Source organism: Corella eumyota, chromosome 5, assembly GCF_963082875.1.
Source record: "Corella eumyota chromosome 5, kaCorEumy4.1, whole genome shotgun sequence".
In the NCBI taxonomy this organism is placed as follows: Eukaryota; Metazoa; Chordata; class Ascidiacea; order Phlebobranchia; family Corellidae; genus Corella; species Corella eumyota.
In genome coordinates this window covers 1381075-1398998 of record NC_137494.1, presented here as the reverse complement: position 1 = coordinate 1398998, position 17924 = coordinate 1381075, and the positions used below count along the sequence as shown (strand labels likewise).

At 28.9% G+C, this 17924-nt stretch overlaps 2 protein-coding genes across 2 annotated transcripts; both read left to right on the top strand.

Moving 5' to 3' along the window:
- The first annotated feature begins 3042 nt into the window (after nucleotides 1-3042).
- On the top strand, nucleotides 3043-5013 carry LOC145752835 (glycerophosphoinositol inositolphosphodiesterase GDPD2-like). Its single transcript, XM_082569185.1, has one exon. The coding sequence runs from the start codon at nucleotides 3133-3135 to the stop codon at nucleotides 4729-4731; it is 1599 nt and encodes a 532-aa protein (XP_082425311.1). The 5' UTR covers nucleotides 3043-3132; the 3' UTR covers nucleotides 4732-5013.
- A 1463-nt stretch (nucleotides 5014-6476) lies between these two features.
- On the top strand, nucleotides 6477-16137 carry LOC145752919 (uncharacterized). The gene is made up of 13 exons (XM_082569287.1): nucleotides 6477-6795; nucleotides 6992-7065; nucleotides 9429-9525; nucleotides 10614-10697; nucleotides 10912-11140; nucleotides 12449-12602; nucleotides 13239-13345; nucleotides 13579-13681; nucleotides 13824-14098; nucleotides 14487-14667; nucleotides 15160-15330; nucleotides 15483-15824; nucleotides 15939-16137. Exons 1-13 carry the CDS (start codon nucleotides 6672-6674, stop codon nucleotides 16020-16022), a joined length of 2025 nt encoding a protein of 674 aa, XP_082425413.1. The 5' UTR covers nucleotides 6477-6671; the 3' UTR covers nucleotides 16023-16137.
- Nucleotides 16138-17924: the final 1787 nt, after the last annotated feature.

The window sequence follows — 17924 nt, the reverse complement described above, 5'->3', positions numbered from 1 at the left end:
CAAAAAATGTAAACAAATAATAAAACGTTACAAGTTTTTGGGTAACACTAAAGAAGGAATGAGGAAATCGAGGAAAACGAGGAATTGACACTAAAACGAGGAAATGGAGGAAAATGAGGAATCGAGGAAATATTGCAATACTAAAAGAAGGAATGGGGAAAGTGAGGAAAAGGAGGAAATAAAAGTTGCGGAAAACGCGGAAATTTTTTTTTGTATTTAAAAAAATAAATATAAGATAAAAATACAGAAAAAAACAGAAAAAAAACGAGAAACAACGAAAACAAGTAAATAAGAAAACAAGGTAAGGAATAAGAAAATCGAAGAATAAGAAAACTAAAGAAACCAGGGAATAAGAAAAATAAAGAAATCGAGGAATAATGAAAATAAAAAAATCGAAGTATAAGGTAATGGGAAAACCGAGGAATAAGAAAAAAGAGAAACCGAGGTATAAGGTAATGGGGAAACCGAGAAATAAGAAAAATAGGGAAATCGAGGAATAAGAAAAATAAAGAAATCGAGGAATAAGAAAAATAGGGAAATCGAGGAATAAGAAAAATAGGAAAATCGAGGAATAAGAAAAATAGGAAAATTGAGGAATAAGAAAAATAGAGAAACCAAGGAATTGGAAAACAGAAAAAACAAAAAATACGAAAATAGGGAAATCTAGAAATAAGAAAAACTAAAAAATTGGGAAATAAGTAAAATAGGGAGATTAAGGAGTCAGTATATTAACAAGAGAATGCGAAATAGATGATCAAGAAATAAGGAAAATAAAATAAAAAAAAGGAATAAGAATAATAGGGAAATGTTAAAAAAAAATTAAACATAGACTTAAAACGAGATACTTGGTATAAAGAAAAAAATTGGCATAAAGAAGTAGAGAAACTGAGGAATAATTTTTTTTATTTAATCATAGTTATTGTTTATTGTTGCTAAACCTATGATATTAAGGCGTGCAATCATTTAACAACATTTTTAACTAGATTTAAGTTTAAAACAAAATCATTAAAGGTAGTTTGTAGAACTAAATGTTCGTACAAATTTTTAGACGAATCGTTTCGCTATAACTGACTACCAAATGTTTTCTTATTGTTTTTTTTTTTTTTTTTTTTTCTTATTTATTGAATTAGATTAAATGCGAAGGTGGGCACCAAACTGTTAATGCGTTAATCGTTAATTAACGAAGTTGACTTTTTCATTAAAATTTTATTTTTAAGTTAACTTTGAAAATTATAAACGGATTCCTTAACTTTCGTTACATTGTGCTTTCGTTAAATAAAGTACGTAAGTACCAAAAATGTCTTAAATATACGTATTTTATGTGGTTTATTGACATTTTACGATTTAAAAAAAACGCGCCATAAAACGAATTAGTCGTTACAATATAGAAGTTTATTTAAAACTCGACTTTAATAAGCAGACGGTTTCCCTATTACCTTATTCCTCGATTTCCCCATTACCTTATTCCTCGATTTCCCTATTTTTCTTATTCCTCGATTTTCTTTTTTTTCTTATTCCTCAGTTTCCCCATTACCTTATTCCTCGGTTTCCCCGTTACCTTATTCCTCGATTTCCCTATTTTTCTTATTCCTCGATTTTCCTTTTTTTCTTATTCCTCAGTTTCCCCATTACCTTATTCCTCGGTTTCCCCGTTACCTTATTCCTCGGTTTCCCTATTTTTCATATTTCTAGGTTTCCCTTTTACCTTATTCCTTGATTTCCCCATTACCTTATTCCTCGATTTCTTTATTTTTCTTATTCCTCGGTTTCCCTATTTTCCTTATTCCTCGGTTTTTCCATTACCTTATTCCTCGGTTTTCCTATTTTTCTTATTCCTCGATTTCCCCATTACTTTATTCCTCGGTTTCCCTATTTTTCTTATTCCTCGATTTCCCCATTACCTTATTCCTCGGTTTCCCTATTTTTCTTATTTTTCAGTTTCTCCATTACCTTATTCCTCGGTTTCCCTATTTTTCTTATTTCTCAGTTTTCCCATTACCTTATTTCTCGGTTTTCCTATTTTTCTTATTCCTCGGTTTCCCTATTTTTTTATTCCTCGGTTTCCCTATTTTTCATATTTCTAGGTTTCCCTTTTACCTTATTCCTTGATTTCTCCATTACCTTATTCCTGGATTTCTTTATTTTTCTTATTCCTCGGTTTCCCTATTTTCCTTATTCCTCGGTTTTTCCATTACCTTATTCCTCGGTTTTCCTATTTTTCTTATTCCTCGATTTCCCCATTACCTTATTCCTCGGTTTCTTTTTTTTCTCATTCCTCGGTTTCCCTATTTTCCTTATTCCTCGGTTTTTCCATTACCTTATTCCTTGGTTTCTCTATTTTTCTTATTCTTCGGTTTCCCCATTACCTTATACCTCAGTTTCTCTTTTTTCTTATTCCTCGGTTTCCCTATTACTTTCTACCTCGGTTTCTCTATTTTCCTTATTTCTTGGTTTTCCCATTACCTTATACTTCGATTTCTCTATTTTCATTATTCCTCGATTTCTTTATTTTCCTTAACTTGGTTTCTTTAGTTTTCCTATTCTTCGATTTCCTTATTCCTTACCTTGTTTTCTTATTTACTTGTTTTCGTTGTTTTTGTTTTGTTTTTCTTCTGTTTTTTTAATCTTATATTTAATTTTTTAAATATAAAAAAAAAATATTTCCGCGATTTCCGCGAAAAAAATTTCCCTCTTTTCCTCACTTTCCCCATTCCTTCTTTTAGTATTGCCATAATTCCCCGATTCCTCATTTTCCTCGATTTCCTCGTTTTAGTGTCAATTCCTCGTTTTCCTCGTTTTCCTCATTCCTTCTTTTAGTGTTACCCCAAGTTTTTACAACAAACTGTTTAATGATTTACAGATGGCAGGCAGTTACTTCTTTGGTATAATTTTTTAGATGAAACTCTGCTGTACAATTTGTTACAGGCTTAGACTGTTAGAAAATCCTTAAAATTAGTAAAGGGACTGTACCAAACTTAAAATATAACTATTTTTTTTGTGATTTATATATACTACTATTAACTTTTAATTTACAGAACTACGTTTACATTTAAAATGAAAATTTGGTGCAGCTCAATAACTGATTAGCTTGTAGCTCAAATGTTTTGTTTGTAAAGTATTACAACTTCCACAATGGGCTGTAAATGTAAACCTTCTTATATTGCAAATGGATTTTATCAATGTCTTTGGAAAACAGAAGGGAAAAAGGAATCAACAACTATAGTGGAAAAAATAATATTCTTCTTTGTATTTTTAATTTTTCTTTTTTGTTCTTTATGGCTGTATTTGTGTGGAATTATTCATAATAATTTTAACGATTTTAATGATTTCTTTTTTGAGAGTCTTGGCTCTTATTTTCATTGGTATCTTTTAATTTTAATAGTTTCTATTGTCATTGTTTTATATCTTTTACTTGTCTTTATTTCTGGTTTATATTTATGGATTAAAAAATTTAAACTTTATTTGTCGATATGTAACAAAATTTTTGTTCCAATTACACTTATTATTGGTATTGTTGCTTTTATTTTAATTAATTCATTGTATTTTGAACAGTATGGTATTGCTGAAGTTTCATTTGAAATTACCGGCCCACTTTTACAAGTATGTGCTGTAATAGTGTATTCAGTTTTCTCCTTCTATCTTTCATATACATTGGTTAAAGCGAAAAAAATAACAAAAATTACGACTCTTGTACTTTACTTAACATTCTTTGTGTTCCTTCTTACTATTCCTATATGGGTATTTTCTCCATGTATTGGGTCTGGTATTAATAGCAACACAAAACCACTGCTTATAGGCCATAGAGGATCTGGTAGATTTGCACCAGAGAACACGATGCTATCCTTTAATGACTCACTAGAATGTGGTGATTTTGCTTTCGAATCTGATGTGAGATTATCGAAGGATGGAATTCCGTTTTTAATGCATGATTCGAACTTATTGAGAACAACTGATGTTAGCCGGAAATTTCCACCAAGAAAAAATGATCGACCAGAGACCTTCACATGGAATGAACTTCAACAACTTGATGCAGGTAGTTGGTTTCTACAGGACAATCCATTCCTCACAAACCATTTTCTATCCAATGAAAAGCGAGAGAAAATAAAGCTTCAAAAAATCCCTTCCTTATCACAGTTGGCTCAAAAAGCATCTCAGTTCAACCGAAGATTGATATTTGACTTAACTCCTCCTCCATTTAATCACCCCACCACTAATACATTTGTAAACATCACTGTACAGACTTTATTAAATTCGGGTATTGACCAAAGTTTAGTGTTATGGTTAAATGACTATCCTGACCAGGTTAACATAAGAGAAGAAGCCCCAGGATTTAGAATTGTGGATCGCTCGCCATCACAAGAGTCCACTGCTGATATATTTAACTTAGCTTTTGCAGAAGTCACTACAGAGATTATAAGCTACAACATATCTACTATTGCTTATGTGATAAATGATAATTGGGCCTTTACTAGAGCTTGGTGCCAAGGTGTATGGGCTGTTACGACTGATTATAGTTGTCAGTTAAACAAGATTAATCGACCTTCTTGGTATCTAATGAGAAGTGGATACTTAGCTATGTGGATTGTGATTGATTTGTTATGTATTTGCCTGGTTGTATTAGCAATCTACTGGCATGTTAGAAGAGTAAAAGAACAGTCTGGTAATTCGTTAAATGATGATCAGCGAAATGGAATTAATAACGTTGGGTATCTCTTACAGCCTGTATCTTAAAAATTTATTTCATATATTAACTTAATCTGCCTCTAAGTGATTTCTATTGATTTTCAGTGTTTATTCATATTAATCTACATTTTTTTAGACTTTATTTTTAAAGTTTTATGTAATAATCATGCTATGCAATTTATTTTTTTAGTTGCAAATCTAATAAACTATTGTTAATTTTTGATGTTATAAAATGTACTTTGTAAATATTTCTGTTATAATTTTATAGTATTAAGACTTTATATTCATGTTAAATCATACTCTATTTTGTAAAATTAGTAAAATTTTTAATCGTCACTAGATAATTGTACTTATTTATTTTTGCAATATGTAAATACATTAGAGTTTTGCAATATAATAAAAACGCTAATCATTTTTGTACTAAAAAAATCAGTTTTGTATTAAAAAAAACTTAATATTGTATTAAACTGAGTTTTTTGTAGTGTTATTTCACCCGCTAGGTAGTAGTAAAGAGTCTTGCGGAGTTTTTCTATTTAAAAAATATATCGTTTTTTTAAAAAAAATTACAAAAAGTAATATCTAAACTGTATGACCCACCTTACTGAATGTTCTATTATAAGTTCAATAATATTTACATCTTACAACTTTTTATATTTAAAGATTTTCCGATATTTTTATACTTAATTTGTATTATAAATAGGTGTCCACGGCTATTTTTTAAGCGGTCTAGACTAAAATTATTAAAATATGTATAAATTACGTAAAAGTTTTACCTGAAAATAACACGTCTAAAATAATATTAAAATCACTACTTGTTTAACAGTTGTTAATAATTTTCAAATTACTTTTTAACTTACAATTTTTAAACGCATTCTTAAATTAATTTTTTTTGCTATGAAAAGTCATTTAAAGTTTTACTTATTTTATATATATATAAATAAAGTTTTTTAATGACAGAACTGTAAATTTTTTTCGTTTGCATCGCAGACAATTTATAACATACATAAAAAAAATTATTCCTAATTAGCATTTCCAGGTGTCTAAATTCATGAATTACCTTTTGTTTTATTTAATCTCTTTACAACGCACAGGTTTATATTAATCAGCATGTGCTATAAGCTTTATGTGAACATTGTTAGCAACTGACTAATGAACAGAATTTCTAACGCTTGCGTTGGCCTAATTTTTGACAGTTTTAGTTATATTGATGTTTATTACAGCCGCTTGTTCATTTTAATAGCAAGATCAAACAAGTACTAATAATAGTGAAGTAAAAAATACTTACATATTCATAAACACAACAAAAAAATGAATACAATTGTATTTAAAATATTTTATCTTAAAAAAAAAACTCGCTATAAAAAAACTTATTAAAGATATAGCAACGCCCAATTGTAAAGTTTTTGTATAATTGGTATATTACGACTGTAGTAGTGTACAAGATTACCAGGGTATTGTTATAATAATTTAAATCCTCTATTAAACAAAATTAAAAAGGATTTTAAATGCATTAAACTGACAATTAAAATTATTTACGATTCGGATTTTCGAAGTGTTCGGGGAAATTCGAGAGAACAAGAAAAGAAAGGTTGTATGAGAGAGAGAGTTTGTAAAAGGAAAAAGGTCGGGATTGGCTCCATTTAGAAGCCTTATAATCATTCTGCACGTCGCTAATCCAATGCGAAATTAGGAGTTTGATTTAATTAATGTTTATATATCTACAGTATATATTTTAACTTAAAGTTGTATAGTATAGTAATCAACAATTGTTTTATGTTTACAGAAGCTTTACATATATATAAAATGCTTGGAATAAATATTTAAAAATCAGAAGTTTAAAGAAATATTCACAAGACTTGGGATTATTTTTCTTAAAACGAAAAGGCAGCAGACAGAAAACGCTTAATTGCCCAGCGTACTTTAAAGGCAAAAACCTGAACTGCCTATGGACAAAACCTTGGAAATAAATTTAACAAAGTAACTGAAGAATGATGCGGTCTCTACAACACTACAACGAACTAAGTTATGAAAGTTTTATGGAAACTTATGGGAATGTGACAGCGAATCCAACCGACATTTCAAGGTTTAATAACAACAACAAAAATGATAAAGGTGATAAATTAATATTAAATTTATGAAACTTATAAATAATTTAAGTAAATTTAAATATTATTTTACCAGCGTCTTGGATGTGTTTGTTGAATTAATTAACAGTTTAATGTTATTTTTGACACTTAGCTTTAAATTATAAAATTTGTATACTATTTTGAATTTAAAACTTATAAACTTAACTTTACATTTAAAACAGAAGCAATGCCAACAATTGTGGTAGATGGTTTGAACGATAATTCAATTGGTTTGGAAAGCCCGGCATTTGTAAATGTAAGTTTATACTTGTTAAAAATTTAAAAAAAGTTATTTTATACTTATCAAAACTTGCGAATAAATTACGTTTATCTTAGCATTATAAATGAACCATCTACAGTATAAGGCATAACAGCGTATTTTATTAAGGCTTAGTAATTCGGTTGCGCTATCCAAAACTTATAACTTATTTATTAGCCTTTAATTTCGGTATGAAATACCTGGTCACGTGATCACCGGTATAGTGTACTTTAATGCACATCACGTGATCACCGGTATAGTGTACTTTAATGTATTAATTGGTTTGTTGCTCTTGTTGTTATAATTAGTCAGCGGTACGTTAGTTATAACAACTACGTTTAAAAGGTTATATGTAGACTGGTTAACGTTAAGGTTAAAGTGTAGGTTATATTATAAAAAGTAGGTTATATATTTAATCCATTTACCGTAGGTTATATTTTTTAATGAGTATAAGCAAGTGCATTTCTTTTTTTATTTTGAGTAAAATTCGTACAAGTTTTGAATTATATTTAATACTACAAAAGTTAGTGGTTGTTTAAACTTAAATTTAAAGTTAGATGATTGCGTAAATGTAAGGGTTTTAAGTATTCTAAATTGTTACCATATTACCACCTGTTAATTTAGTTTGGTGAATAAGTCAGAAACGGAAGTATTTACAATCAGTTGGTTGCCTAGCCGGTGTCCAGACATTTCTTTTGTTAAGAACTTGTTTAGTTAGTAAGGTGCTTAGGGCTGAAACAAAAGTAAGATCCACTGTCCAGTCTTACCGGATATCAAAAACAAAACTTCGCAGCGCGGGTGTCTACCGTTAACCCGCGAATCTGTTTCAAATTCTGTGTTTGACTTGAGTACAAAACGAGGTCGCAACACTTTTAATTCGATGTTATGAAAGTTAGCGAGATTTTGAGAGCGTTTCGACCGTAATGGCAATCAAATTTAAAGTACTTTTAAACTACGAGGCCCTCAAGTTACACTTAATGTAATAGTTTCCGATATTGCTGTTATATATTCAAGGGAATTGCAACAGTTTCTTATTGTTTAATACGCGTTGGATTGAATCTTTAATATATGACGTAATTGTCGAGTTGCAAAAAATGTTATTACAAAAATACAAGTAAACAAAACAAAAAAAGTTTAAGAAACTTAAAATGATTTGTAATTGTTGAATCATTAATATCCTACCATATAAGATATAAAGTGGTTTGTTTTTTAAACAATGTTGTAATATACCAAGATCACGTGAACGGTTATCTTATATATGTAATTATGTAAACTGTTTAAACAATATTGTAGATCTTTATTGAACGACACTTTATTACGTAATAAAACAAACAAACACTATACGTCATGTTAGTTTATTTATAAATCGATGATTAATATAAAAATATCGAGCGTAGAAGTTTAGCAACTGTTTTATTGTTTTTATAATTCTTTTTTAAACTTATTTTCAACACAATTTTGCGACGATTTTGACAGGTTATAATTTTCTAAACAAATGTTGTTTTTTATAAGAGACTTCATTTACAAATTTGAACTTGGTTTTAGTTGCTTTAAAATGCATTTTATCATTTATCTTACTGCGTTTTCCAAATATAGCCGAATTTTTGACATTTTTACTGCATTTTTAATCAATACCACATCTCGTAAAACAGTCGATTGTTTTAAATAAAGGACGATTGTTTTGTTATTGTTGTTAAACTCTTTGTTTTGCTTAAACAAAGCTATTTTGAATATTCCATTGTTCTTATTGTCCTGTCTATTGTTTTTAAGTAATGCACATTATAATGATATGACATATAAGTAACTATTAAAAACAGTGGTAAACTTGAACTATTAAATAGCGATAATAGCAGAAAAAATAAACTTTAAAATAAAAAAATAAAGATTTTAAATATTTCTGTGTATTGTTAATATAAACACATCGTAAAAAAATTGATTTTATTAAATTAAATAAATTAATTTGATTATGAAACACTAGAATTAGCGACTGGTTGAAGAATTATGCCTGTTTGTATTATTATAATCGGATTGTTCTAGTTAATATAGGCCTGGGTTTTGTATTTAGTGTGTTTTGTAAATGGTTTAGTTCTTTTTGTGTTTATTTAAATTAAGATCCCGATTTTTGTTTTAAGTAAGAGTATGCTATATAGGGTTGCCAGAAGCTTCTGGTCCTCCTATATAGTATATGGTGAATTTTTTTATTTAAAATATAAACAAAGTCGAATATTATGCAAACACGGTCTAATTGTGTTTCTATTACATATTGAATCTATTTTGTTTTACTAGATTTATCCTTAACATTAAAAATTAACTGAATAATAATGAATCGAAAAGTATCATTAAAAATATTTTCTAAAAAGGGAAATCGAAGAAATAGTTCGATCATTTTTCGTGGAGAAAACAAAAATGATGACGTCACTTCAAACGCGGAGGAAAGCATGACGTCACAAAGTGAAAGTAAGTTTTATGTTATTCTCTTTTTTTAATGTTATTATTAAAAGAAGAATGCTGATTAATTATAGGGCAACTTACAATAACCAGACCTATACTTGAGTGGCCATTCCTACTTTAGCATCATTAACCTTACTCGTAGTAAGTTGATTTGTTTATCAGGATACCAGTTGTTGTTTAAGTTAAACAGGTGTAAGGGGCTTAAACTGAAAAAAGCTTAAGCTTGGCAGGTGTGGGAGTCAAACCCAATGGTCCCAGAGCGCATTAGATTTAACATTATATTACTGTAAAGCCTAGAAACAGAAATATTAATACGCGTGAAGTTTAACTCTTAATTGATGCTATGGCCGCCTATTTTTAACTTTAATAGAAAAGTTTTTCCATTAAAATAATTCACTAAAATTTCACAACTATGCCGATTATAATATCCAACTGTTAGCACCCTGTTGGGTTAATAGCAACCCGCTGAGACATATATGATACAATAGTTTACATAATAATATAAAGAAACACAAAAATGTATTAAGTTATGATGTAACTTTAAAGTTGGATATATAGTTTTTTGTTGTTATAAAAAATTGCAAAATTAAAAAAATTTGAAAAAACTTAATAACATAACACAAAAAAATAGAGTCAATTTTTAAAGTTTGAAAATATAAACAATTTATTTTATTTTCAGTTACATTAACACAGTTTGCATATTTTACTTAACATTCCTTTAGTAGTCTGTAATCAAGTAGAACATGGGAACTACATTAGTTCCTTCATATTTGAAACTTGTATTTATGTATTTTTAGCCACCAGCAACATCTTATTTGCGAACTAACATTACGTTATTATATTTATGAGTCATAGCAGTTGATATATTGGTTTAAAACTTCTAATAAACTTATCTTGTAACTTGTATTTTCTCCCTAGACTTTAACGTTGTTCTTTATTATTTTTTTAAAAGTGTCAATATTTTTTGTACAAATGTTATTAAGACAAGTACGTTAATATAATGTTTGTTTAATTTTTTATTTGTTATCTTACGTTTTAATATTTTATGAATGGCATTTTATAATTTGGGTAAATTAATTTTCTTTTCATTGCAGCAGTCTCAAATTTAAAAACCATCGGCGAAAACAAATCGTTTTTAGAAAAAAACGATGAAAAATCAGAAGCAACAAATAGTGCAGGTGAATATTAAAAACACTAAATTAAACTATCTGCTTCAAATAAATCGACATGAAAGGATTTTGACTAAGGAGATCAAGTCGAAATTTTTTTTTTTATATATTATGACTTGGTTGGGATTATACCATGACGTCATAAATATCCTATACTGATGTCATACTTATCTTGAATAGATTATTTTTTGTCATTAACAATTTTTACATTTTTCTTGAACAGTTCAACTTCTAAAACTGGCTCCATTATCGCCATCGCTCTCAACCACCGACAAAAAGAAAACCTTTTCCTTAAATTCGGCGTCAACGGAGGATGGGGTGGCGAGTACGGACAGTGGATCTTCAGTGACGTCACAATGGAATAACACGATGAGTGTTCCGGCAACCCATTTGACCTCGATCGAGCACAAAGGTTATTTGGACATCAGGAAGAAAAAGAAAAAATGGGAACGGTAAATTGCAAATATTTTTTTTATGTCAATATTTATTACATTAGTCCATAGTTTTGTCTAAACCACATTATGCTAATGTAGCCTAATTGCAGACTTGATAGTTTATTACATGCTCCCTGTTTTTAATATAAAGGTGAGTGCGGGGCACTTACAATTAGCCTACTTTACGACGCATGCAGAACCGATTTTCGACGAAATGTTATTTCCTAGCTTTTAGGTTGTTGATCTAAAAACCTTTCGACATCAATTTTGCGCCTACTTCACCTAATTAATTTCCAGCCTCCGATCGCCTCTGTGTTTGTAAACTTTAAACACATTTTTACCGCGTTTGTAATCACGTGACATCCGACATAGTTAAATATTTACTTCAGGGATTTAGGCGGATATTTTCCTTAACACGATTGACAATTCACACTTTTTTAACTTTTGTTTACAACTGAAATGAAACCAGTTTGTAGATTTATTAACTTTTTGAAGGCAATTTCATGATATCTATATATTTTGACTTTAATGGTTAATTTTTAAAGGTATTTAAACTAGTACACGGTAAGTTTATAGCTCTTAAAAGTTTCGAAACAATTTTATTTTTTAAATTGAATAAATCTGATGTTATAAACTGTTTTCAGTGTTTTTTAAACTAGTACATATTTGAACCGTTTTAAAGTTTTCCTAATAATGTTAAAGCAATGTCTGGAGTAATCGATTTCAACACACATTGCATTTTTTTTGCAAAATGAATCACGTAAACATATTGCATAACCTTGCAGAACAATCAATAAAATCATTTAACCTTTATTAAGGTGCGTTGTACAACTTGCATTTAAAATCAATTCCTTCCTTAAACTCCTATTTACCACAACATATCAGTTTAATGTATTATAATAATGCCATTGTTTAATATATGATATGTTATTAGTCATTATTGGTTACAAAATCTTAAACTATCTATAAAACATGGTTATTATCATTGCTTAACATAAATTCTTTTATAAAATATTAAACCGCTTATACCTTATCTTTATGTTAACTTGTGTTAACAGATATTTACACGAATTCTTATAACTTTGGTTACAAATCTTTTTATTGGGTTATATCAATTTAAGACCTTTTATGTTGTACAGTTCATTAACAAAATTTATATTTAAATTAATAATTTGTTAATTTTAAAAGTATAACTAAATATGTGTATACTTTTCAGTGTATTTTCTATTTTTATAACTTTTTTTTTGAATTTTTTTCTTTTTTATAATTTTTGATGAATTTTATAAATTTTGACAATTTTTTTTTAATTTAAGATTTTTTTTTCAGGTTCTGGTGCATCTTACAAGATTCTTGCTTATATTGTTACAACAACCCTCGATCTAGCATCACTCGTCACGTGATCCTACTACGTGGATATGACGTTATTGCTGACGTCATTAATCTGAAACGAACACGATTTACTTTTAGATTAAAGCAACCTGTAAGTGTCTGTAAAAGTTATTGAAGTTAAATATAAGTTTATAAATTGATTTTTTAAACTTTTTAAAATTTTTTTTAAAGTTCTGTAATTGTAAAAAAATGATTTTAAGTTTTAAAATATTCATTTATGTTCATTTTATTTATGCTTTTTACTCTTTAGTGACCCCATGCGGTTTTAAATATAAAATTATTACGAGTAAATTGTGTAATACCACGTAAAGCAGCGGTCGGCAACCACCGGGCCGCGGACCGGTACCGGTCCGTGAGCAGTACGTTACCGGGCCGTATTTTTTTCTGGTTTAATGATTAGAAACAGAAACGTATTTTTTTTTATTTGTAAGCTTATTTTGTCGTAGAAACATTTAAAAATGTTTTTTATCGATTTGATGAAGGAATAAATTGCTTTAAACTAATTTGCGTCCCTTGAAACATCATTATTAGCTAAACTAATTGATCACTTTCACCCGAAAATGCCCAAAAAAAGTTTAAAGGCTGGTCCGCGAAAAAGATTCCAGTTTTAAATCGGTCCGCAGTGCGAAAAAGGTTGCCGACCCCTGACGTAAAGTATTTTATAAAAATACTAAAAAAATATAAAATTTGTTTTAAAAAATTTTATAAAAAATATTTTATTTATTAGAAATTTGCAACTTATGAATTTTGTGCTGATAACCATCAGGATTATTTACTCTGGGTTGGTAGCTTGGAAAAACAAACCAGATCTTATATACCACGTGATTACTCCAGGTTATTTACGCTTTAAACATTTTCAACATAGATTTAATAAAAATGGAAATCTTTACTAAATTAAATATAAAATGATGCTTGTAGATAAAATATGATTTTATATTTTTGGTTGCATGTATTTAAAGAACGCCAAGTTATGTTAAATGCATTGATTCCAAAAAGTTAAAATAACAGCTTTTTAAAAGTGTAACTGTTCAGGTAGTAATATTAATTAAAAGCCATTTGAATTACAGTTTGTCAAATAACTTTAGGGTTGATGAGTTGGACAGCGAATCAAATAATTCAGCTTCTCCTATTTTCTTTCGAAAACCTTCAATAAGAAGAAAGAAATCAATGGTAAATTAATTTTCCTTTACCTAATCATATCATTTGTAAATGATTTAAAATTATAACTGTTTTAAATATGATATTGTCTTATTTTTAACAAAAACGTTACTATTATGTAGTGAACAATAAAGTTATTGTTTCCGTTTTTTAGAAGGTCCTGAAGTCATCATCAGAAAACAATGACTGCGATTGTGAGCGCCGAAAGCTCCTGGAAACGATCCGGGAACAGCACCGGAAGCTCCAGGAAGAATATTACTTGCTCGAGAAGATCAGAGTTTGTTCCCAGGAGTTGAACAAAGAAGAGAATAGTGTTGATTTGGAGGATTTTCCGAGGAGGGAGTCGTGTCATCAGATTCGAGACTTCTACGAAGCTGAGCAGAAGAAGGAAGAAATGAAATCGACCGTTTTGGGAACCTTTCTAAGCAAGTAAGTTCGTGACGTCATAAACATAAACCAATGACGTTAAAAGTTGTGATTATGTTTAGTGACATTGAAACAGACTTAATGAAATTACAAACTTGATTCCTAAAAATGTTTTCAATAATTAGTTTGCCCTATATGGTTGTTTACTATAAGGTTTTACTGAAATGTAATGTGGTTTTGCTTAAACTGAATGTTAAAAATGTTTTATGTCTTCACTAGTCGATATATAGCTTAGCATATTGCCAGCCCTTTTAATTGTTGTAATATGGTTGCAACTCTTAATTAATATTTGCCTGTAATGATTTACTCGCACACCACAAACAGCGTTTTTTTTTGCAGGCCTTTAAGTTGAACATACATATACATTTTATAATAAAATAACCTATTTTAGACGAAGGCATTCCGTGGTGCTCAAACTTGAAGATTACAAACGAGAATTATCCCCGCTCAACGGCCTTAAAAGAACAGACGATCACGGTTATTTCTCGAGCATGGAGAGAAGGTTGAAGCAAATGGAAACTATGGTGAACGAGGTTGATCTGCAGTTTCAGAATGAGGAACTAGCCAAACATGTAAGTTTGTAGTTATGTTAATGTATATATATGTACATTAAAAGGATTTTTTTTAGTATTATATTTTTTTTAGAATTTTATTGGCAAATATTTAAATATTTTGCATTTGTTTAAGCTTTGAGTATATTTAAGTTTAAAAGCTTATGCAGTTTAAGAATGTTTGTTTAACACTTGTTTGTTTAACACTTTAGGCCTTTAAATATGTTATAAACCTTAGCCAATATCTAAGCTTGGTATATGTAATTTCGTATTTTACAGCATTTTGTGTCTATATGTAAAATTGCATGTGATTTTTTGTATTATATATTTTTTTAGAATTTTATCTATTAAACTTTATGTATTTTGTATTTGATGAAGTAAAATGTAAAACTACTTAAACTATGCAGTTTAGTTCAACTTTTTGGCATTTAAGAATCGTTACAGACAATATTAAAACTTACATATTGTTGTATTAAATTAACATTTTCCAAATACTAATTTCCCTTTTTTTAGAATAAACTGGGGATGTTAAGAAAGAAACGTGATGTTGAATTATTGTTGTTGGAACAACGAGAAGCGATCGAGCATTTAAAAAAATTAAACCTTGAATCAATTGCTCGGAAGTCAATGAAACAAAGATCCAAGTCAATTGCAACTTCTCATATAACAGGACAGGATCACTTTGTAAGTACAACTTTTTAACATTTACTCAATATCAATATTAAACAGACTTATTGTTTTTCTTGTAAACCTTAGTTTTTAACGAAAAAACGAATTAGTTAGCTCTTAGAAACTAAAGAGAGATGGTTGAAAATGGCAATTATTTGTTTTACTAGGACGCCTCTTTGTTTTCTTTTAACCAACACAACCATTCGTCTACTCCACTGTATAAGAACAGCCTTGGATTTAACTCTACACCAACGAAGTTATACGAAAAGTCGCGTTCTAATTCTGAACCTTCCGACAAAAGTTGTTTCAGAAAATCTTCGTTTATTTCGTCCAATAGTAACTTGGATTTCGAACATGGTTTGTTAAATATTCCAAGTATCTCTATGTCAAGTGACGTTACGTCAAATGATTCAAATGATGATGACGTCACAAGGTCTTTAGAATTAGATTTTCAAGGGAATGAAGCTAAAGACGAAAAAGTAGATTCCGACGTAATGGCCTTCATAGAGGTAAAAAAATCAAATTTTTAAATAAAAAATTTAAAAAAAATTTTTTCATTTTTTTTTTGAATGAAAAAGGATTAAATTTGATTTAAACATTTACCTGTTGTTTTATTGTTGTAGGAGTTTGAAGTTTTTGCAAAGTCTAAAATCGACCAAGATAAATGTGATCAACGATCAATATCGTCAACCAACACTTCAAATTAAATTACAATGTTTTCTTATTTTATTCTGTTCCGAACTTTAATCGTTTTTATTTGCAGGTTTTGTTATACCTGTCGATTGTATTGTAATAAAACGAGACATTTTGTTTTTATTCGTACATTTTATCGCATTTTTACATTTGTTATTTTTTAAATAAAAGCGCTGGTTCGCAAAGTTATTGATTCAACTCAGATATTAATAAATTTAGATAAACTTTTAATATGTAACCAAAAAAAAACGTAAGTATTAAAATCCAAAGTTTGCAACTCTATAATCAAATTGTACCGAACTTTATTTGTATTTTAAAATGCACATCAAAATCGAAATACGCAAAAACGAAAAAATACAATTTAATATTTTTAAGTAAAATTTTTAACGTAGGAGTTATTGCACTTTACTATTAAATTCTTATATTGCACTTACACCTTAGCAAAATTGGTAACAAAAGGCTGTACATGTTAACAGCTAAGTATACATTTTGCTGCCAAAACATTTTTAATAATAATTTGTACCCTTTGAAATTGATAAGATTTTTTTACAGAAGTTGCAAAATAATAACTGATAGTTTTGGTTTACAAACCTTTTTTATACCCCTGAAATATCGTTAACACCGTTAGTATATGAACTAAAATGATCTGTATTTAACAAATGCATGCGGAATACAACATCAAGTTATTTCCCCTCTACTTTTTCAGCATTTCGTTTAGAAAAACAATGTATTTAAGAGTTTGTTGTATTATTTCAACCTCTGATAGTTTGTCCTTTGGTTTGTTGCTCGGTGGTAGAAGCCGCCGTAGTCGAACAAATGCGAGGTGTAGCGCCACCATGCGACGTCTTTTTCTTCAAAAAAAACTTTTAAATTTAAAAACTGTTTAATTTCAAACTTAAAGTCAGAATAAAAAAAATTTTAAAAAACGTAAAATTTTTAAAATTAGAAAAATATTTAATTAAGAAAGTTGCTCAAAGAACTTTACTTTTTTAAAGTAATATTAAGTGCAAATAGATTTCAAGAACGTATATCTCATACCTTTTTAAGGCTTGATCGTCGCGTTGTTGAATTGAACTTCTTTTTAACTGATTGCTGTGCTGTAAAAAACGATGTGCTCCCATAATTAACTCTAACTTAATAAATTTATAAATATATAATTCCTATAGTATGTTTATAAATGTATAATAATCCCTATAGTAGTAACATGCTATTAAACGAAAACATCAAGTCGTTAAATTCCAGTTTTCAATTCTAAATAAATGACACTTGTCGATTTTAACTGTATATAATAACAGCACCTATACACGTTAAAATAATTTGCGGACTGACTTAATATTATAACATTGATTATATTTTCGCAAATGTAATTGCTTCACCAACTGTCCCATCCTCGGGGGAAGAAAAAAATCGAAACGTCCAAATTTTATTTTTACTTCAGCGTTTCAAATTTGGTTGAAATCTTGACAAAAAATCGAAAACTCGCAAGTCAAAGAAACATGCTCTTCCATTCGCGATCGAAAATTATAAATAATGAATCAAATTTCGATTTCTGGCGTTGCGTTTTTATTTTAAAACTTGTTTTAATATTTTTATTCTAAATTTTCGCGGCAAATTTTACCCAAAAAGTCATCAATTTGTTCCTTTTTATTAAAATCGCAACATTTAACTTCACACTTTTCCATCATCATATGCTTTAGCATAACAAAAGCAGAACTGAAGATGTAAATTTTTTTCGTGTATTTAACGATATTGTAATTGCTACCAAACCAAAAATAAACCACCCTAACGAAAAACAAACGGCGACTAAACCTGTATCTGTTGTGTTTTAAGAATATATACAATTTTGATCATTTAGCATCTGTTTAACGACAAGGGCGCACCCCTACCATAAGGTGAATACTACATTTCTATAGATT

Excerpts from the sequence above, each read along its gene's own strand:
- LOC145752835 (XM_082569185.1), top strand. The coding sequence starts at position 3,133 with ATGGGCTGTAAATGTAAACCTTCTTATATTGCAAATGGATTTTATCAA.
- LOC145752919 (XM_082569287.1), top strand. The coding sequence starts at position 6,672 with ATGATGCGGTCTCTACAACACTACAACGAACTAAGTTATGAAAGTTTT. Across the intron at positions 7,066-9,428 it reads AAAGCCCGGCATTTGTAAAT|GGAAATCGAAGAAATAGTTC; the intron begins GTAAGTTTATAC and ends TTTTCTAAAAAG. Across the intron at positions 14,099-14,486 it reads TTGGGAACCTTTCTAAGCAA|ACGAAGGCATTCCGTGGTGC; the intron begins GTAAGTTCGTGA and ends AACCTATTTTAG.